This window comes from Tachypleus tridentatus, unplaced genomic scaffold (assembly GCF_004210375.1).
Source record: "Tachypleus tridentatus isolate NWPU-2018 unplaced genomic scaffold, ASM421037v1 Hic_cluster_2, whole genome shotgun sequence".
NCBI lineage: Eukaryota > Metazoa > Arthropoda > Merostomata > Xiphosura > Limulidae > Tachypleus > Tachypleus tridentatus.
In genome coordinates this window covers 30,787,588-30,810,351 of record NW_027467782.1, presented here as the reverse complement: position 1 = coordinate 30,810,351, position 22,764 = coordinate 30,787,588, and the positions used below count along the sequence as shown (strand labels likewise).

Here is a 22,764-nt window from a genome sequence, read left to right as displayed (position 1 = left end):
ACCATGTCTACACCTCTATTCACATTTTAGTGTTTGCAAACATCAGTCTGTTTTCAATTCCTTTTTGTCACTTGCATTTTTACTTATTTTGGATATCAACAGTACTAAAACACTTGTGACATTATAACTTTCAAACAATGAAAAACAGATTTTAAAGTAGGCATATGTTACAAGAGCTACAAGTGTCATAAATATAAGGGCTACAAATGATGTAAGAAATAATAACCATAAATTTTTTCAAAATTTTGGTTAAAATAAAGTTTTTTTATTACCACTTAGATAAAAAAGGTAATTTTTTTCTAACTTCATTACCAAAATGTCTGGTGCAGACAGCCTAGTTGCTTTGCACCATGAAATGCCAAGCTAACCAACCAACAATGAAAATGTCTAAATCCCTCCACTGTGCATTATAAATTCAGAAAAATAACGCTACCTTTAATAAAAACAAATCTCCATAAAGTCTAGAATGCATGCACACTGTTAATTTCTGGAAAAAACCAAGGCCTGATAATTTACCAGGGAAACATTCAGTTGATGTTCATATTATTGTATTCATAAGTTAATGGCTGAATCTACACCTGACTGTTACAGATTCAAAATAAAGTAAATTCAAATAAATAATAATAAAGGTAATTAATAGACCAATCAAACAGATATTGAAACCTCATATTTATTTTCAATACTATTGACTGTTTTCCTAATTAAATGAATGGGGGGAAATGGAGGGAGGAGTTAAGACCCCACAGATAAAAACATTAAATGATACAGGTATTACTTTAAAAAAAAAAACAGCTAGAAGGGATGGGGTTTAAACTCCCTTGATCTCTACCTTAAATTCATGTCTATTTAAATATAATATAAAACAATATTATTATTATTTTCTGAAAAATGTGCATAATGTTTACCCCTATGGATCCCTTCACCTCACCTGCATTCTCTCATACATAACTGAAGAATACAGTTATTAAATACTAAAAATATGAATGACTGGACCACTTGGGCTCACACTTATACAACTTTAAATAATAGTGATACAATTGTAAAGCAAAAACATCACACAGTGTGAGAAAAAAATCAAAATACAATAAATTTACACCTTATTATTAAAATAGCCAGAAAGTTGACAGTCAATGGTTCAAAATTGGTGCAGTGATAGATAGCTTCTGTAGCTTTGCAGTAACAATGACAGGAATAGTAAATTTAATGGAAATGGAAGTCGTAAAGCATCCCCACACCTGCCTCTTATGCAAGTTTGTACCTAACAAATATTTTGATCATCTGGATATTTGGAATAACTGGAAACATTAATTTCAATTAGTTTATTATTAACATGACAACTGATTCAATCATAATTTTGATTAATTGCTAAAATAATTATTACAAACACTTATTTTGATTGGTTAAATGACTCAGTTCTTCTGTAAGCAGATGCATGTTAACATCACATTAGTAAAGAAATCACAAGTTTTACTGATGAAGAAAATTCAACTTAAAATGAAAACATTTTATAACATACAATACATAAGGCAAGACATGAACTAGTAAATGTTGTTACTAGTATATGGATGCGGGCAGTGTGTATGGGTAAGAAGTTTCACTGATCTCTCAGTTCCCACTAAAGTGAATACATACAAGTTTGATCCATAGTTCACATCCCCACAAAGATAGAATACATTTAACTGCAAGAAATGTGAGGTGAAGAACATGTGAACTGCTTGCTCCAAACCTGAAAAGGAGAAGGCTAGGCCCAAATGAGGTTGAAAAGAAGAAAACTACCCAAATGAATGGGTTATTGAGAGGAGATAAGAATGTATTTCTCCCACTATCATGAGGAATCCTCCCTCTATTGTATCTTGTAGAATCAGTGGAGTGTGGTCTATGGACTGTGAATGAGTAGAAGCAAACATTATCTAGTTATTCATAGAGAGAAGAGCACAAATTATCATAGAGTGAAAAAGAATTGAGGTTTGTCCAAACAAACAGGAAAGTCCTGAAATGGAAAACATGATTTAGGGCAATGAAGTGGACACTGTGGGGAAGAATTTTAAATTGTGGATTATGAAGGGAAAATGGTTTAGCACATGATTAACAATTTTGAAAAATAAAATAATTATATGTTACTAGTAGTAATAATTGCAACTTACAAACAATCTAGGCTAAACATACCTAGTTAAATTACTAATAATGAACTAACAAAGCCATGAAATCTGTTGAGACCACAAAGTATGTAAGATTAATGTACTTGCAAAGTGATTAAATGTATCTAGTAATAACACAATTAATAATCAACATCTCATTTACAATTCATTTAAAATAACTTAGGTGATAAAGGACATATAAATATCTAACTTACCAAAATCCATACATTAATGACATGAAATACTCAATTCTCCCATGTGTAAATAAGAGTAAAGCCACACAAATGATATCTGAGTCACAACTACCATAGGTATATCAACCAGATTTGAAGTGTAGTAAAGTTTATCAACATGTACCGGTCCCCTGGTAGAACTGGTATCAACAGAAACAAAAGTATGAGAAGAGCAATTCTCTCCAAAAGCAAACAACTTGGAAGCATGAAAAGTAGTGGAAAACTAAAACTCTTGAAATGGTGTGGAATATGACAGGCTAAAATAAAAAAGTGTTAAAAACAAAGAAAAACAGAGAGTCCAAATGTCTTCTTATTGATTACATTCTTACTTAGAAACATTGTTTTACTGAAAAGAAGAAGAAATCACTGGCTAAACCCATGAATCTAATTTCCTTAGAATTAGTCTGTACATAACGTTGAACTAAATTCCTGGGAAATCTTACCAGTAGCATATTCAGCTATAATGGGAATTTCTATAGTCAATACACTGATCATATATTACTGCAGCAGTAATTTGGTTTGTCAACATACTAGATACCCAGAGCTCTCATAAAAGTGAACAAGTGATCTTAATGTAAGGCTCAGGGAAAAAGAGGAAAAATACCAAAGACAGGAATTTTGTTTCTTTTGTTGTTGTGGTTTTACTTCTGAAAATATTTTTGACTATTTGAAAGCTGCAGGAATATTCTTCTATGATATCATATGTTTATTCTGGTTTATCAAGTGCAGTATGCAATAATTGATTGAAATCCAAATTATTTATTAGATAAAAATTCATCTTGACCAAAAAATATATAATTTAAACTTTTTTATATTTGAAATGAAAGATATAAACCCTTAACAGAATTAGATTTATCTACATTAATTTTATAAAAGGTACAACTGAAGATTGCCATTTAAACTCTTAAAATGCTTCAGTAGTCTAACACTAATAATGCAAACACAGAAAACCATACAGTTGATTTAAAAGACCTTTACACTTCACATTTTTAACAGATAATAGATGCATAGATAAAAAAATAAACTACATTACCTTCATCTCTCAAGTCTACATAAATACTCTTCTTTTCACTCTTATTTTCAACATCATCGTGGGAAAACTTGCATTTGTCACCTTTCTTACACTGTTCTTACTTATAAAAAACATACAGTGCAGATTTAGGATCAGTTCCTGAAATTAAAATAGTTATATCACCTTTCTGCAAGAGATGAATATAACTGAACTGTAGCCATGTTGAGAGTAACAAGATAAAACACTTCAATGCTGTGGTGTGTGATTTACATAAAGCAGACTTTGAACACTTGTTTTGATTCACCCTAAGAGTATCAGTGACCTAACTATTGAAAAACACACAAAAATTATGAAAACTAATTTAATATTAAAGATAGCTATGTACAGTATAAGAATTCATGCTTTCAGTTAATATGTTCACAATACTTGCACCACACACTTTTTACATAAGTTGTTTTAATTTTTAAAGTTATAAAAACAGATAAAATGTACCAACATGCATTTTTAAAATGTATAAAAATAACATTCAATGAAGTTACAGTAATATAATAGCTTATGCTTTTTGTTTTGAATGAGGTGTAGCTATGTAAATAATTTCATTGTACTTATAAAGCCAATTATTGTTGGTTAGTCACAATTATCTACCTGATTTATGTCTCTCTAAGTGTTATAACTGCAGAACTCATATGGAATAAAACTGTATTTCTTTCCAACCACTCCTTAAGAAAATATTTAACTCTCACTGATAAAGAATAAATATTTATAATTACAAGTTATACATTAGTACAATTTTAGTGCCAGACCTTAAACAAATAATGAAAAATAAATATTTAGAACTTTAAATGGGTGAAATTGTAAACCTGATGTTCCAAACTTTAGAAATTCTTTTATATATGACTAATGCTAAAAAAATCGTCACTTATGTCAGGGAAATGTATCTCTAAAAGTAGAAAGCAAAGAGGTTCCATCTTTAAACACATTTAAGACTACATATCAAGAGCAATAGTAATATGGTAGAATACATCATGATGTATTTCAGTTTCTATATAATACATAAGGTATAAAAAACCACAGTAATTCTGGAAAGTATTTTAACTTTTTCTTGAATAACTCAGTTTGAAAGATTCAACTTATGTTATTTGCTATTTCTAAGAAATAATATCTTAAAAACCTTTATGACCTACTTAGACAGCCAGATCATTGATGTATCCAAAGATAATCTGTATTAATAACACTTTATGTAGTAATTCTTAAAAGTCTTCAGTTAACTATAAAATCCTATGTTTTTTAGTACTATTAAACCTCACATTGACATATTCTCATGCTCATTTTACACCACTTCAAAACAAGCAAAAGCAACAATGGAAAAAAAGAAAAATCTTTGTATTTATATGTTTACAAAAACATGCCATACCAACATGTAGGAGGAGGGTAAGTGATTAACAATATATCACGTACTTCGTGATGACAAGAAACCAACTTGAAGTAAAAAATGTATTTCAGAACAACTGTTGCAATCCCCTTCTTTGTTAATCTGAAGATGACCTAAGAAGGTCAAAACATTGTTTTCAGTTTTATTTTGGTATAACCATTTGTCCTGAGATACATATCACGTACTTGTTATGTTGAAAGTCATACAACAATAGGAATATACAAATTTCAGAATTTCTTGCTCACACTCTCTATCAAATTACATAGAAATAACTTATGGGAAAGCTTGTCTAATCTAGCATTTGTATTAGGTAAAAATAAAATAAACCTTTATACTCCATACACAAATTATACTGCACAACAATTTTTTTAAAATGTTTTGCTTCCTGAAAAGGTTTTGCTGATTGTGACAGGTATCTGGTGGGTATGCACAAATATAGTTTTGGTTTTGCTTCATCAGTAGAAACTTTGAGAAATAGACAGCTAACTGTTTACTGGCAATAACTTATTTAATTGCGTTTATGTTTCTAATATGCTATTAAGTTCAACATAATTAAAAGTGTTTTGCTCCTGATTTTTGTTTGTATTCAATGTCCGGTGCATCACGTTGCAGTGTCCAACAGTAGTCAGCAAGCATTGACAAATTCCAGTTGCCCTGATATTGTTTTCCCATTGTAGCAAAACTGAAGATTTCAATGAAACTGTACGTAATGGGCAAATGTGGATGTGATTTTCATTATCAGCAGCCAAAAATCTATAAGGAACACCCAACAGTGTTCAAGATGCAAAACTTTGTTGTGCAGTGTTATCTAACATTAACTTCATTCTCCACAAGCAAGGAAAGGTGACAGAAAAAACCTATTTCTTAATATAAAGAGTAGTATTTTACCTTTCTCATCTTTCTGTGTTGTTACAGATTTTAATGTCAAGTTCAGGTCCTCAATTTCCTTCTTTTTCTTCCTACTTGTTGATCTACCTAAGGTAATGTGAGTAGAGTGTGATTACTCTTATATTACCAACAATTTGTTTGAACCTTTGTATCAATAACTTTAATAAACATGGCATACTATTTCATTGATTAAGTAAACAAATCATGCATTACAAAGATAATTAGAGTTTTAAAATATTCAAAACATATTATGTAATAAATGTTCATTAAAAATAAAGAAAATGTGACAGCTGTTAAGATGAAAATTACACTTTATGAATTTGACATTAATGTGGTACTTATAAGATAACTATATGGAAGTATGATTTTACACAGCCTTTCATACTGTTTTTCTTCATACTTTTCTACAGACAATGTTGATGATAATTATGAAATTACAAAGTGTTAAAGACATGTTAAAAGGTCAACAGAAAATTCTGCAGTTTCAAACACTGGTAAAAGTTAAGGTAGCCTTGGATACCTTGTTTGACTAATATTTTGAATGCTAATGCACTGTCTTCTCATAAGTTTATAAGAACTGACCACACCTTTTCAGCATGATATTAAAGCAGTAAAATGAGGTAAATAACACCCAGAATTTGCCTTTACCAGACCCAACTTAAATTCATCTGATCTATTTAGGATGTGTGTGTGTTGGTGTGCATCACCACTGAATATACCCCAAATCAGTCATTTTCTGACCTCAACAAAGTATTTGGTTATTTCAAAATCAGATTTGATACACTAGCCAAAGAATACTATAAAAAAACAGAAACAAGAAACAGTCTCATCTTTGCCTTACACACCATCTCATGTGCACCAGACAAAACAATATCACCAAACAAGAAGCATCACAATGTAATTGAAAAACAATTAGTCAACATGACTGTAATCCATCATTACTACACAACCTGTGTGAGAAAATTAGTCACTCACACAATCAGCAGAAATTCACAAGTAGCATGGAAATTTCTAAGGCAGACATAAAAAGACAGCTTTCTGTGCAAGACGTGAACTGCCTCTAAAAGATTAATTTTGATTACTGAATATTGAAGATGGTAATAATTGGACACACAAGTTGATTATTTTCATAAAATTAATTGATTACTTTGCATGAAACTAACTCATGTATCAATTCTCATTCTGATTAAGAAATTTTGAAATTTAACCATGAATTTTGCAACAACAAGTTATTTTATGGTCTGGCCTAAAGCTAAGCAATGTAAATCTAATTCAGATAGTCAAAGTGAGAGAAAAATAGTGCCACCATCAACAAAGATAACCATTTATTTTAGTTTCTGTTCAAATACATTAAAATTACAAATGGTTGATATAAATAAATCAACTTTTTTTAGACTGTTTGCAAATTTTAACACTGCTTCCACAGGCCAGACACCCAGGATTTGTGCTGAATGGCTATCCTTAATAAATAACATCATTCTAGAATGAGCTAAAACTCACTTTTAGAGTTTTCTGGTTGAACAAAATCTCCTACAAAGTTTTATGAAAAAATATGCAGATTTAGTAATGCTATTGAAAGTTTTTGACTCCCATAGTACACAGTAGTAAACTTGGAAGATGTGTATGTTATGTTATTAACTATTTGTTCTCATTCTTGCTTTTTGTTTTCAGAGTAGGTACAAAGGCCATGACCTTCACATCAGTGGGATAATTCTCATCTAGCTATTTCAAAAGTTTGTTCTTCAATCTATCTTTCATTTCTTTAAACATCACTGACTAACATATCAGTGCAAGTGTAACTTTCTCTGGCAAAACTTGTTGCATATTGTTGGCATATGAGAATAGTTTTGTATCATCAGATTTAATTGTATTTCCAGTCATGTTCATAAGATCATCTGGATCTCTTGGAAGTAACGTAGTACAAAGAATCCTTAATCCTGCCATGCAGAATGCAAGCAATCACCTGCTCTTTTCAAGAGCACTGAAACTTGATGCTTTTCATCAAGCTTCTTGATTTGGAAAGTTTAATGTTGTTGTGGATTCAATACCAAATTGAATCGGCATTGCTCCTGTGCCACGTTGAAATACCACAACAATGTCTTGCGTTTACACTTCAGTTCTTGAATTATCTGCATCATTCATTCAGTGTCACAAACTCTATGGGATCCTCAGAAGTACTGCTACACATTTCATCTTCATCACTCTCCAGTGGAATAGATGAATCAGTCCTTCATTTTCTCTTTCTTCATACTTTTAATTTACCTTGCAGTTCTTTCACACCTGTTTTTTATGCAATTTTGACCTCTAAGTCTGAACCATTACATCTACACTGTCACTTTCTTCTTTTCCTGTATCAATGTTACTTTATCAATACAGGATCAGCACACTTAATCACTGAATGTTGTAGCATGTTGACATCTGTTTTGTGGCCAGCTGTAGATCAAATTTTCACAAAGTGTGCAACAGTTATCTGTATTTTGGCCAATCAGGTTTTGGTAAAGGTATCAACCAATTAACTAAAGATCCAAAGTGACTGCAAAGTGCAATTATCTACCCATGCTGTTTTTGGTCTTGTATCTGAATTTGTTTTAATGAAAAACTATTTAATATTATAAAAACTAGTTTTTCATAGTTTAAAACTTGCACATAAAGAGTCATTAATACAATTAAGTTATAAAGAGAAGTACTTGCCCTGTTAAGTGCTCTTGAAGCTTTACTAGTTGCTTCACGTGTACAAGTGACAGTAAGAATAAAACCATAATAACCTGTAGGACTCACTCAACCACTAGAAATACCTTTTTCTTATTACAATACAGCCACAATTCAAAGCACGTTTTTCACCATTGCCTTTAAAGTCTAAAAATTGTAAATTTACAATTTATGTAGTCCCTACTTATAAGTTATATACTAATAATTTCATTTTAAAATGTTGTCCAAATCTACTTACATAATTCGGCAGACACTACTTGTAATGAGAATGAACAATTATTAATTATGTGGTTAACTAACTCGTTTTCGTATTAACCCTCACAGACTAGCATTAGGCTTAGCAGCTACAGTAAATTCAAGTTACAGTACATTTTTACAAGTACAAATATTGCACTGGTTAATATTTACAATGTCCTTGTACACGACAATAAAATTTAAATATGTTTCACTTTGATAATTTTTTCTTCTTGTAAATTTTCTTTCCTGATTCGTTTGGTTTTTCCTTGGGGGCATCACTTCACATAAATAAATCTATAAACATTTTACTGCATCATATCTTTTAACCCCAACGTATTGAATGCAATATTTTGCTTGCAAATTGTCAGTGACCTGCGTAGTAAGCTACATGTGTTATCGAACGACTTCAACAATTCCAAAAAAGTGCCAAGCGAATCTGCAAAAAATTCTCGTCATATTAAGAATATTAAAAAGCGTACGTATGCTTATATTCTTGTCATTGTTAGCAGAATGGAATATTTTGTAATTCTAACAGTATTATGAGGTTAAAAGGTGACAAATAGGACTTGGATGATATCACAATAGTTGTCTCCAGATCCTAAGGTGAGTAATTAATGTGATTTTAATCTGTAATGTTTAATATTGCATTAGTACTAAAACTGGCGCTCATGCCCACGAAATGTGTAAAGCTAAAATTCTACGTCGGATGTTGATCAAAGCTGGTAGTAGCGGTAGTTGTGAGTTTATTATTGCAATTACAAACTATTAATTAAAGTACTTCAAAGTGTATATGAGATTGGGATAAATGGCTCATTTATTATTTGAGTTCATAATGTTTTGTGATACAATAACTTGTAAGTTACTCAAAATTTCGAATAGAAAGACTTACATTTTCAAAGCAGTATAGTTTTGTAATAAACTTTTCAAATTCGAGTGAAAATTCGTTGGACATCAGTTTGTTTGTTTGTTTGTTCAGAATTAAGCACAAAGCTGCACAATGGGCTATCTGTGCTCTGCCTACCATGGGCTTCGAAACCCGGGTTTTAGTGGTGTGAGCCTGCAAACAAACCGCTGTACCATTTGAGGCTTGGACATCAGTATGAGCACCTTTCTAAAATCTAAATTGTATTTCATTAGGTGTCAATTAAGTCCTAAAACGTAACCTTAAGAATATTAGCAATAGAAATAATACATTTAGCAGATTAAGAATAAAATATTAGTTCTTAAAGCTATAGTCTTTGATTGACAATGTAGTACCAAAGAAACTGCTGTTGTGGCATATAACACAACTCATTAAGGATGTTCATTCGAAGCATTCAATTTCACACACACACACACATATATATATACATTGTTTTGGGATCACTGGCCATTAATAGGAAGCCAAAGGGTCTGATATTAATGAAGATGAAAAAGTTCTTAAACTGTTCAGTTACTTATTTTGCTTATGCTTGTGACGTTTTGGATAAAATACATATAATTTCCACAATAAAAGATTATTACTTAAATCTCAAATATTTGCGTATTTTATACAAATTTAATATAAAAACATTTTCACCATTTCAGTGTTGATTTGATAAAAATACACATGTACTGATTATACTTTATATATGTATATATTTGTTTGTTTGTTTTGAATTTCGTGCAAAACTGCTCGAGGGCTATCTGCGCTAGACATTCCTAATTTAGCAGTTTAAGACTAGAGGGAAGGCAGCTAGTCATCACCACCCAGCGCCAACTTTTGGGCTAATATTTTACCAACGAATTATGGGATTGATCGTCACATTATAACCTTCCCACGGTTAAAAGGGCGAGCATGTTTAATGTGACGGGACTCTCAAAGTAATTACAGGTATTAGAAAATATTTCTTCTGTCTGGTGATAAGGTGGAGTGAGAAACTTCGAATTCAGAAATAATCCACGAAGTACAAATGACTCAATAAAGGAAACTGAATACTGAATACTACATGTTGTCTTCGTTTCTTTGTATCAGAAACATTACGCGAAAAGTAACACAACAAAATATGTTTTGTTAGGTGGATAGACTTAAAAGTACATTATTTTGTTATTTTGCTTCTCTTGTACTCCTGGAAGGTTCTACATTTATGTTATTTCCTCTGAGACCTGAATATCCACCTCGGTGTTTGCCTTATATGGAGACTGCTACTCCTTTACCAACGAATAGTGTGATTGACTGTAACATTATAAAGCCCCATGGCTGGGTGGGCGAGCGTGTTTGGTGTGACCGGGATTCGAACCCGTGACCCTCGGATTACGAGTCGAACACCTTAACACGCTTGGCCATGTCGGGCCATATATGTATATATACAGTCATAAACTTTCGCAGTTTGTAAAACAATTTTAAAAAATATTTTAGCATAATATTTTAACAATTGAGTTATCTATAATTATATAAGATAACGTGTACACTCTTGCATAATTTTAAAAGGTAATTGTTTTTATACATTTAATTATTTTCCTACTGTAAATTGTTGTTTTGTTTTTGAATTTCGCGCAAAGCTACTCGAGGGCTACCTGCGCTAGTTGTCCCTAATTTAAGACTAGAGGGAAGGTTGCTAGTCATCACCACCCAATGCCAACTCTTGAGCTACTCTTTTACCAACGTACAGTTGGATAGACCGTCACATTATAACGCCTCCACGGCTGAAAGGTCAAGCATGTTTGGTAAAAGACTAACCTAGGGTTGGCAATAGGTAGTGTTAAGTCGTTGCTCTTCCGAGACCCTCAGATAACAAGTCGCATGCTTTAACCCACCTGGCCATCCCGGGCCACCAACTGTAAATAATATGATATGATGGTGGATTTGTTAATGTATCTTTGTATGTATTGGAGCCTTCTTAACCATGAAATATTGTTTTTACTGCAAAATACTTACAGGTAAATATCAGCCATTCTCTTTGAAATTAAACATCTGTTTTCAATTTTCTAACTTTGAACTTCATACAACTTTTGAACCACTTACTTAATCAAATGAGATTCTGGTTCTTATTCCATAGTATCAACTATTATTTGTATCTTGATAAAATTATTGCAAATTTTAACAACAAAGACACCATGTATAAATATGTTTGGAATCCCATTGGAAAATAATAGTGGTGTAAAGGTTTAAAATTATTTAAGTATGAATATTTACACACATTGAAAAACCTTCAGTAGTCTAATGTATTTGACTGTGGTGAAACAAGCTAAAAGAATTAGGAATCTTTTTTTTAGAGAAGTTTATAATTTGTAAATAAGAAGGCTATTTTAACCTTGATATAAGATCTTGATGTGGGCTACCATTGCATTTAACAGCTTATAAGGCTCACTGGCATACAACAACTACAGTAGTGGTTGGAATACAATTGATGCAAGTAGTTTGTTATAACAACAGTTTTTATAATATGAAGTTTGTGAATGTTAACTTAGAAAAGGTATTCACTCCATAACAACTGTTATACAAGTGTTCATTGTCTGTTCCCTAGTAGGAAAGAGGTTAGTGTTTGAATTTACATTGCTAAAATCAGGGCTTTGATTCCCTTTGGTGGACACAGTAGATGGCCTGATGCTGCTTTGCTATAACAGAACAAACACATTCTGTCTAATGTGTACAGAATATTATCCACCATCCATTCACCATATTGTCTGGTTGAAATTATTTATGAATGAAATCATTAGATCATTAATGCATATAATAAACCTTTGAAGTCCAAAGTACATGTAGTTTTTATATTAATTAATGCATTCAGAGGGATTTTATGTTTCTAGCTTGTTACGTTACATTCTCAAAGTATATTTGCAATTTTTCTTCATTTTGTTTCACACAACTATTTAAAAGTTATTATATTTTATCAGAATATGTCACTTTTATGACTGAACCTTTTTATATTTATTATTCAGGTAAAATAATAACATTTGGTCAATCTACAATCTCTTAAAGGTGAAAAAAAATTATATCTGAGGTAGCTCATATCCTTATGTTTTCATTATCAGCTTTGAGGGTTATTTTTAGGAGTCACAAGACAATGGAAAAATTCCATACATATAAAAAATTTGCTAATGTGTTCATGTGCTATGTAGCAGCAGTAGTAGATTTATCAAGTGGAAGCTGACATATGCTCTCCACAGAGAGCCATTGTATGGGTTTTCTCTGCACAAAACCACAGCTGGCCACTGTACAATGTTTTATCTGATTAGACAGGACTTAGTGTACAAACAGTGCTGGTATGTATTTTTTTTTCTGGTTATAATCAGTTATGTTTTTTGAGTAGTTTTGATACATGCTTTATTACATAGTGGGGTTTAACTACATTGATTTGGTGATTATGTTGTGAATTTCATTTCCTGAAGAAAGGTAATTATAGCCTTTAGATGTTGATGATCTTCCTTATCTGGTAAAACATAACGGAGTAATCATGTTGTATATTTTGTTATTCAGTGAGGTATGAGTTTAGTGCATCATGTAGTCATAGAATTTGATTTTGGACCTTTTGAGATGTAAATGCAGTGTTTTGTTATCATGAAAATTGTAGTCAAAAATAGTAATATCAAGACGTTTTCAAACATTTGTTAACTTTTCATAAGTCTATACAATCACTGTCTTCAGAAATTTTTACTCATAAAAAAATCTAAAGGAACTCAACACTGACAGTTTTTATGCCCCTGTAAAAGTGTTTTATGTGCATAACATCAAGGTCATAAAAGCAAGAATTTGTTTATCCTTTTTAATACTACTAAAATACTAGGGTATAAACATTTGATAATTTTTTAGATTTTATAATGCTATTAAAACTTTTACTTACTTTTCCATTATCTACAATTTTTACCCTCTTGTAAGTTACAAAAAAACAATGTGCTCATTACCTTTGAAGGATTTTCAAAATGACAGGGTTTATAATTTTGTTGTTTTCTGACAATAATTATATTTGCTCAGGCTGCAAGCTAAGAAGTGATGTACTAAATTAATTTTAGTTGCTAGAGTGAATTTGGTTTGATAAAAGCACACTTGATTGGGCAACACTCACCAAAAAGTAGAATTTTGAAATTAAAAAAAAAGAGAAGATTAGTGATGCAAATACTCACCTTTCAGTATAACCTAGCAGATGAGGTTAACATAGATGTAGGGGTAGTAAAAAAACCCTCAAAGAAAGATAATGCCAGATTATGTAAATAATGTGAGATAAAAGTATTGGGGAAGGTTCACACACAAGCTCAGAATGTCCTCCAGTGAGCAATTCAACTGGGCCACGATGAACATAGAAATGTGATAAGTTGAGATTTGTAGAATTTTCCTTGCCTTCAGAGAGAGCCCATAAAATCAATATGGATCAATTCTACCACTCATCCCATTGAGGTAACCAGAGGTAAGCCCTGGGAAACTAAAGAGACACAATAAATAAAAGCCATTGTCCAGCACCACTAAAACCTTTAGTTTAGGCAACCTCACACCTCAAGGCCTTCATTAGACATAAGAAACAATGGGGACCCATCATTTATATGTGTGAAAATAAAGAGGTCAGATGAATCAGTGAAAGTATTTATCCCTTTCCTGGCTGCCAGTGGTAAGGTAAGAAGGACTATCTGGGTACAGAAGGACATGGCTAGAATGAAAAAGTGTCCTCTGTAAGTGTAATGCAAATAACTCTGACTGGTGATGTCCACAGGCCAGAAGCAACATAAAATAAACCCTAAGGGAAAAGTGGTACATGGTATATGAGATAAGGGTTGATTAGGCCAATCTCGTGCAATCAACAGAATACGACAAGAGATTGAAGAAATCATTGCTAGGAAGCTGGGTAACAGATTAATCAGTGGGTAGGTGTATAAGTGCAATCCAGTCCAGTTATGACTGAATAAAACTATTGTCAATGCCTAAGGGTGGGTTACTAGAGACCAAAAGGCTGGTAGTTGAGTGTTCCAAAGAAAATGAGAAGTTTTAGCTCTGATAATAAATTCTATCTTTTTGCTTTAGAGAAATAGTATCTGACTGTGCTGTGATGCTGCTACTAGTAGCAAGATGTCCAAGTAATGTGTGTGCACAGGCCCAGGGTATGGGGTTAATTAAAAAGATTTGTAAACTTTAATAGTCAATAGCAAGAAAAAAATGAAAATTGTTAATCATTTTATTTTTATGTATATTTATAAAAGTAACTAAAGTGTAAAAATAAGTATCCTTTTAGTTTAGTTTAGGCAAAATAAGTAATAATAATATTTTTTCATGAGCAAGCAACTCACGAGTAAATTTAATTTATTAATGTAACGTGAGCTGCATGTTTCCAGGTGATTAACATCTTATAATGGTGGGATAATGGTTTAGTTATAAGTAGATTTATTCTGCTATGAGCTTAAAACTTCTTGGGATAAAAGAATGTAGGTTTATGTTACAATTTGAAGTCATTCTGGAAAGAAAAGATGGGTGCTTTTTTGGTTGTTTTTTCTGGTGCTTACGAGATAGCTAATATTGACTGATTCCATTTTGAGATAGGGTAAAAGAAAATAACATGAACTATAAACTGTAAACATATGGAACCAGTGTGAGTTTAAAGGGCAGAGAGATGACCTGCAGCACCAAACCCTTGTGCACAAAACATAGATAGTAGCAGGATGACTTCACCATGGAAATGTGTAGATAGGCATTAGCAACATTAAACATGGTCAACAACATTCCCAACAAAAAAACACCAATATAGAATGAGGAATGACACCACCGTGAACTGTGGAAGATTTAGGAATTGATTTAAATGAAAAGACTGATGACAATATGGGCACAACAAATATACAGAAATAAACCTTAGTAAGAACTGAAACAACTCTCTCAATCACTCCAATGACCAACACATCTCTGATAACCCTGGATGGAATGAAGTTAAAACATTTGAGGACTTGCAGGTAGTGAAATACTATAAGATGATGAAAAAATGGTAGTGGATATGAGAAATGAATGATCAATTCTGATGCAAGGGCCTGTGGTAAAGGTTTTCTACATGTACAAAAATTAATGTAGATGAGTCCCCACAGGACACAAAGGAATACAGTAGTCATTTACACTGCTGGCAATACTCCAATCAATTGAACATGGAACCCTGTAGATAAGGGCATAAAATATTGTAAGTAATGATGAAACAAGGGGTTGTTGTTAGGGTCAGGACAACATTGGAACTAGACCTCCTGTAAGAGCTGAGGAAAGTCAAGCAACCAACAACTAAGACGAATGCAGATTGGTGACATAAGCCCTTGAATATGAAGGGTCTGGAATCCCTGCAAAAATCAAGAGTTTGAGAAAAAGGACTCATATAACACATGGAGGTTGTCAGTAAGTAGACAAATGCCCTCTAATATGTTTCAATGAAATACCAGCCACGAAATTCAGGAAAGTGTTGAAGTCGACAACTGAAATGAGGAGAAAAAAAAAGTGTCCATACAGTAAATATTACAGTGTTAGTTAAGGTCAAACAAATCCTACAAAACTGTGATATATTCAGATTAAGCATAAACTTCTTTATGGAACTTAACATTTTCAGGAGCTGATCTATTCTCTGAGAGTCTAAACGTGTATCTACCTCATGGTAATGAGTTAAACGTGCTGTTCTGACAAACATGGCAAACAAGACATAGCTGTCCCTTTACAAAACTGAGCAATAAACATCTCTTATATGAGCCTCAGTATCAGGGAATGGAGGGAGGACTAAGTACTCACCAAACTGAGCAGTAAACATCTCTATATGAGCCTCAGTATTAGGGAATGGAGGGAGGACTAAGTACTCACCTTCAGACCTTTCCACCCCCAAGGAAAACCCACCAAGTAATGACAAAAAACATGACACACTGAATGAACTAAGTAAAGAAAAGAAGTTGGTAAAAGGTGATCAAAATTAGCCTCATTAGAAGCAAACAGATGAAAGGAAGGCACAAGAAAAAGCAAATCTAAATTCTCTCCAGAATGTCCAGGATCACCTAAAAGTTCAGCATCACAGTCCCCTGGAGACCACCACATCAAACCTATGTTTCCACCTTACTACAGATAAGGTCATGGACAGCCTCAACTAAGAGCGACTCCTTTCCCAATTTGGGAGCAATGTTATATATCAGAGGTGAGATAGGAGAGGCCTAATTTGTTTCCATGCTGGATACATTAATTCATGAATTCAAGCTGTAAACGTACATACCAAACAATTTTTTTTTTTACTTCACGAAAGTCAAATATATAACCTGAAAAAAATGCATAAAATATCTTCAACAACTGTACTACATGCACCTGTTACAAAATGCTTATATACAGTTTTAAAACAGAGATCACATTGATGTAGGTGAAAAGTGTGATGAGACAGATTTAAAGGTGAAATAAAACACTGGAGCAAGGGAGAAAAAAATCAGACCTATACTTAGATGGACAAAAGAAAAGAAACCATAGCAGCTGAATAATAAGTGTAAGGTAAGAAGAGATAAATATATTTTGGAAATTTTATTTTTGATGTAATGCAACTCACATTTGAACTAATTGTTTCTTTTTTTTAAGAGGTATAAGATACTAATACTGCACTGATGTGGTTCTAATTTGAGATAACAATCATATGCATAAATAAAATTTATTTATTTACTATTAGTTCAAAAATGCAAGTTGACAGAAAACTGTTATAACTAAACACTAAAATTTGCCAGTAAAGTGCCAAAATAAATAGACTGCTGTAACATTTTTGTTAATTACAAATTCATCATTATAATCTTCACAAAAACTCAGATTCAAAGTAAATATTACAGTTTAGAAATACCAAATGTTATGGTGTTTGATGAGAAAACATTTTTTACTGCCTCAAATATAAAAATTTTTCACTTCAAGGTTAAATTCTTAATGCTTTTAAGTTCCAGAATCTTGTACTTCCAAATGTATACATTTAGAACATACAATGTTCATAATTTAACAGTTTCAAAGTTTAAAAAAAGTGACATTTATAAATTAATAATTTTCAAATTTACTACATTATAACATAATAGTTCAAAATTTTAAATCACAGCAAAATCCTGGAGCTTCAATTTCACAATTTTGGCATTTCAAAATATTAAAAGAGGTACTTTAAATAATTTCATCAAAAGTTTTACAAACTAAGAACAGTATCTGCTTTAATAATTACAAAAATATTACCACTGAGATTTATATTTACTTTATTCCAGTGCCACTTAGACTTTTCCACAAATGTCTCACGTATGTTTAATACTGAAGCTTCTAGCAGACAACTATAAGCCCTCTGTTGATGACCACTTCTAAAAAACACAGGTTGAAAATACTATTCTGAAAATTAATGGACATGATTCATTGTACAGTTAATGGGTTCTAATCATAATGTATGCAATATAATAGTGCAATTAATTATTACATAATTAATATAATTATGCAATTAATTATTACACAGATACTTCTTAGTTTTTAATAACAGTTAAATCTAATGAGATAATTTAATTACAACTCATTCTTAAATAAATTCTTCACTTAGTGTATGGTACTAATTCTACAGTTATCAGATGAATTACTATCAAATATAATATTTATGCTAATGATTCAAATCTAGTACCAGTTCTGGACTTTAGCAGTGAACTTGAATACAAGCTATTAATATGCACAAGATTAGTTGATGAACACATGAAAGCTTCAAGCATGTCAAGAACTTGAAGTGGCTATAAAAATACACGAGTTAAAACAAAGAGCATTTATTATCATAAAAAAACAAACCTAGATACAGCACTTACAGATTCCTGTGCTAACAAACTTCCAAAACAAGCACTGAGAAACTAATGTCCCCATAAATTAAATCAATTATAGAAAGCATGGTGTCCTGAGACTCGTTGTTGAATGTTTATGCAAAGCTACACAAGAGCCATCTGCACTAGCCTTCTCTAATTTTGAGTGATGAATTATATAGAAAGCAATTAGCCAATACCATCCACCACTAACCTTTGTCAGACTGAATAGTGGGACAGACTGTCACAATATATAATGTTCCCACAGCTGAGAGGGCAAACATGTTCAGAAATGAGGTTCAATCCTGTAATCTGTAGATTACGAGCTGAAAAGCCTAATTATCAAGTTTCAAATGTAATTTCTACATGACAGTTGCATGAGAGAGCCTTCTGTAATGGAGACTGTGCTGTCAGAATATTGTCAAGATGTACAATCGTAAGACAGAACACAACTATGTGGCAACATGAGCTGCAGCACTCCAACAAAATCATTGACTCATTCTCTGTGTTTGAATATTTTTTAATAGGGGTGTACAAGTTTAGATTGATTGATATCCTAGGTAGATTATGTATGATATCAGTAGTAACCAGATGTATACATTTATTTGTATTACCTTTTGTTATATGGGGTTCAAGTCCTATTATTTTAGCATTACTCTAAGAAGAAAACTATATGTCAGAGATTTCTCTAAAAACACATATACAGGATATGTACACAATATTAAGTCAGAAAAGCATTTAGAAGCCAAAAACAACTGTAATTAATTTGCATCAAATCACCTAACAGAGAGATCATATACAGCATCTTCTGTGGATTCCAATATGCTGTAGAAACATCAAGACTAAAAAACACTAGAATTCAGAAATATAAGAGATACACAGTAACTGGTAAAAGTAATCTATTATAAAAGCCCACCATGCCACAGAATAATTCCACCTTAAAGTTCAGAAAACTGCTAGTGGGGTAATTGTCAAATTATCAATACAATATCATTTTCATATTCAAACCCAGTTCTGCACAAGAACCATATCAATCCACACATACAAAATGTTATCCTCATCACCTCTTATGCTGGACTTATAGTCCCCTGAAACATGTATGTTGTATTTATTCACTTATGTACAGAAAATGTGAGATAGAAGAACATAATCAAATATCTATCAGATCACCTGAAACAAGCTTTAGTTTCATTACATCCATCAGTAGGCCTCCATATTTCTGTAAAGTTTGAGGTCTGTACCCTCACGATTTTGGACATTTTGCTACTCTGGTATCAAGCTAATCCCTAAAAATTAAGCAACTTCAAAAATAATCTATTCTAGACAAAGTTCAATGGTTCTTACAATATTCTGAGTAATGGCACACATTTAAATCTCCATTATCATACTGTTGACAAAAAGAGAAATAAAAGCAATGCCAGATGGTAAACAAAATTATTTTTGAAACAGTATGATTTGGTTTGTAATGTCCTCTTTTGTTTGATCGTTCCTGTATAAAACTTATGGACCTTACCTATGAAGATAGAATCATTTTAAATAAGAAGTTTTCTTTCAAACTTATAACTGGGTTACAAATAATACATGTCTTTTAACTTGACATAATTTTAGGCTAAAGTGACAATGCATAATTAAAATATATATGTAAAAACGGCTGGTATGAGCAGAGAAAAACTCTATGTAGCAGGTTTTCTCACCATCATGGATCATAAATTATTTCTTTAACATTTTACTATGTGACACTAACAACAGAATCAAAAAGTCAGATTTTGATGAGAAATACTCCCCCAACTTAACTCAGTAAACTGGATTACGAATTTGTTTTTTTTTAAACTGCATTTAGTTTAAATTTTCATTGGAAGCTTACAACCAAGGTGTGCTACTTGTATAAATTGTGAGACTAATATATAATTTTACTGTGATTATAAATTAAAATATTTTAATAAACATTAATGATTCTGTTAATGTGAACAAAGTGTTAGAAGAAAATGATACCCCATAAACACATTATATAATATTCTCTCTGTGAGAATGTACATAAAAGCTCAATAATGTCTTACAAAGAATTAGAAATGAGTAATAACTTCTACATGCATGCACTGACAGGTTTAGGAACTTATCAATGTGATATCTTCAGTATTAGTGGTGCAGGAAGGAGAGAAATAGGTGGAGTGCTTGACTAGACACGCAAAATGTACAACGAGGAATTTAAAGTATAAGAAGCTGCTAAAAGTGTTTCCCCCTGCTGTCAAAGTCAGCTAAGTCTGTAAAGATTTAGGGCATGTCCTCACCAGAAAATTGATATAATAATTTACAGTTGCTATGCATGTAAAATATGTAAAAGTGGGGATGTTACAACACCTCCAGGTCTGATGCCTCTGAAATACTCCATACACATTTCAGAGAAATGTATGTTACTATATGATATTAATGAAAGAATAGATCAGATTAATAATTGACTGAAAAGTTAAAGGAACAGTACAGATGAGGTGATTACAAGAATTTATTTGCAGTGTAATAAAACCTACTTTCTGGCAAGTTTTGCACTTTGTAACCAGCAAGTTACGATTTCGTAATCAATCTTTTTGGTCTGCTCAGGAATGTGGTTCTTGGCTATTGTAAGGAGAACCCGGTACAGATTAAGAAGAGGTTCCTGATAATGAAGTGAGGACTGTAAAATAAAGAAGTAAAAAAAAAAACACATGAATACAAAATATTATTTCTAATTCAAGATCTCCTCTACTAGGTACTGTTTAAAGGGAAGTTAAATACAATTAACAAACATTTATAATCATAAAATATAATTCATCTAAATTTTAGCCTTTAAAATAAAGAATTAAGTAAAAATAGACAAATATTATATGACAACCAATGAAACAGTTGTTATAATTAAAATGGTATATCTTTAAGTTTGGGTCATGGTATTTCAGTAAATTTCATTTCTATATTACTTTTAATTATTTCTAGAGAGACAAACAGAACTATAAGTGCCTGTTCAAGGTTAGATTAATAAAATTTTAATCTTTGTTTTAATGAAGACTTTGATTATTAGTATACTAATTATTTTAAAACGTTTGTGTATATGATCATTAAATGATTCTTTATTATTTATATTGTATAATCTGCTTTAAACAATTTATGTTTTTAAACTCAGAAATGTGTTCTCGTACCTAAAAAATGTACAATATCAAAGATATAAATGTTGAAGTTCTTATCATTAGAGTAGTTGCTCCCGATATATAATGAGACACTTTTTTTTAAAAACAAGAATGATAAGTGCTTTCTATTTTTCTCTTCACATCTCATTTGGTATCTTTAAAGCTTTAAAGAAATAATCAGTAATGTATACAAACTATAAGTTAAATTATCAATATCATTAGATAAAAAAATCATTCCTAGCTTTTGAGACTGCAGTTTTATATATTCTATTTGCAATAAAAGTAAAACCTGAAACACATACTTGAACCAATTTTCTTCTTCCTGTTCACTCTTCTAAGAGTGGAGTTCAATCTACTGACTGAGGAGTAGCTTCCTTGAAATGAAAGGCAGAGACCTGTAAAACTTAGACTGCTTTCTCCATATCTGTCAACATGTGTAGTCTGGAAGAAAAAACAAACACATACTCCCTAAAATCTTAACAAACTACATTTCAGTGTCTGACGAATACAGAAAAACTAGTATATATATATAAAAAAAGTAAACAAAAGAAAAACACAACTGAGATAGAGAATCATGTTAAATATCTTTCTAAACCATTTAAACATTTTTTAGCATGAAAAAGAAAACACAGCTGAAAGCAGCATAATAAAAAACATACTTCTAATTCACTGTTACTAAGATAAAAGAATAATATCTGATGATATGATGATACCCCCAAATATAATGTAACATTTCCATGCAACTAGACATGGAAACAATTACATGGATGGCTGGTTGATTTGGTGTTCTAGCAACCAGGCTATGTGCACCAAACATCTGGTTAAAAGTAAAGTAAAATTATTAAAATTCATTAAAGGAAATTAAAATAAAACAAAACAAAGTTACATTTTTGAATTAAAAACACAAATAGCATTAAATCCAACTTTTACATCTAGTCTACAGCAGTAAGAAGAAAACTACAGTAATACAAGTTGTGAAGGACTTTTTATAGCATAATTATAATTATCATAACTTGCCAGAATCACCAACAGGTAGTTAAAAAGTAGCATTAGTCACCTGAAGTTGGCCTTTCCATTCCTGGTTTCAAGTTATTGGATGTTATGGCCATTTTCTAATTTTAGATCGAACTAGATGTACTTTGATTCTTAAAAGTGAATCACATCAAAAAAATGTCTAATATATAAATTAAAAAAAAACAAAACAAACTTAAATAGCATTAAAAAGATT

General features: G+C 31.6%; 1 protein-coding gene and 1 long non-coding RNA gene across 12 annotated transcripts in view; both read right to left on the bottom strand.

The window, feature by feature from the left end:
• Positions 1 to 22,764, bottom strand: part of LOC143242831 (serine/threonine-protein kinase ATR-like) — a 97,831-nt gene that overhangs the window by 8,761 nt on the left and 66,306 nt on the right. For 5 of the 11 annotated variants that reach the window (XM_076486388.1, XM_076486390.1, XM_076486391.1 and 2 more), the window contains 3 exons: positions 5,704 to 5,790; positions 3,405 to 3,542; positions 2,354 to 2,511 (listed from right to left, as the gene is read on the bottom strand). In XM_076486388.1, the coding sequence (XP_076342503.1) occupies positions 5,787 to 5,790 (4 nt within the window). In that variant the 3' untranslated portion in view covers positions 2,354 to 2,511; positions 3,405 to 3,542; positions 5,704 to 5,786. Of the gene's footprint in view, positions 1 to 2,353; positions 2,512 to 3,404; positions 3,543 to 5,703; positions 5,791 to 8,861; positions 9,569 to 22,764 lie in introns of those variants that run through there. The other 6 variants (XM_076486386.1, XM_076486385.1, XM_076486383.1 and 3 more) reach the window with 3 other exon arrangements.
• LOC143242853 (uncharacterized) lies at positions 17,819 to 21,939 on the bottom strand. The gene is made up of 3 exons (XR_013023336.1): positions 21,839 to 21,939; positions 20,907 to 21,049; positions 17,819 to 17,907 (listed from the first exon to the last, which is right to left on the bottom strand). It is a non-coding gene; the product is annotated as an uncharacterized LOC143242853 (long non-coding RNA).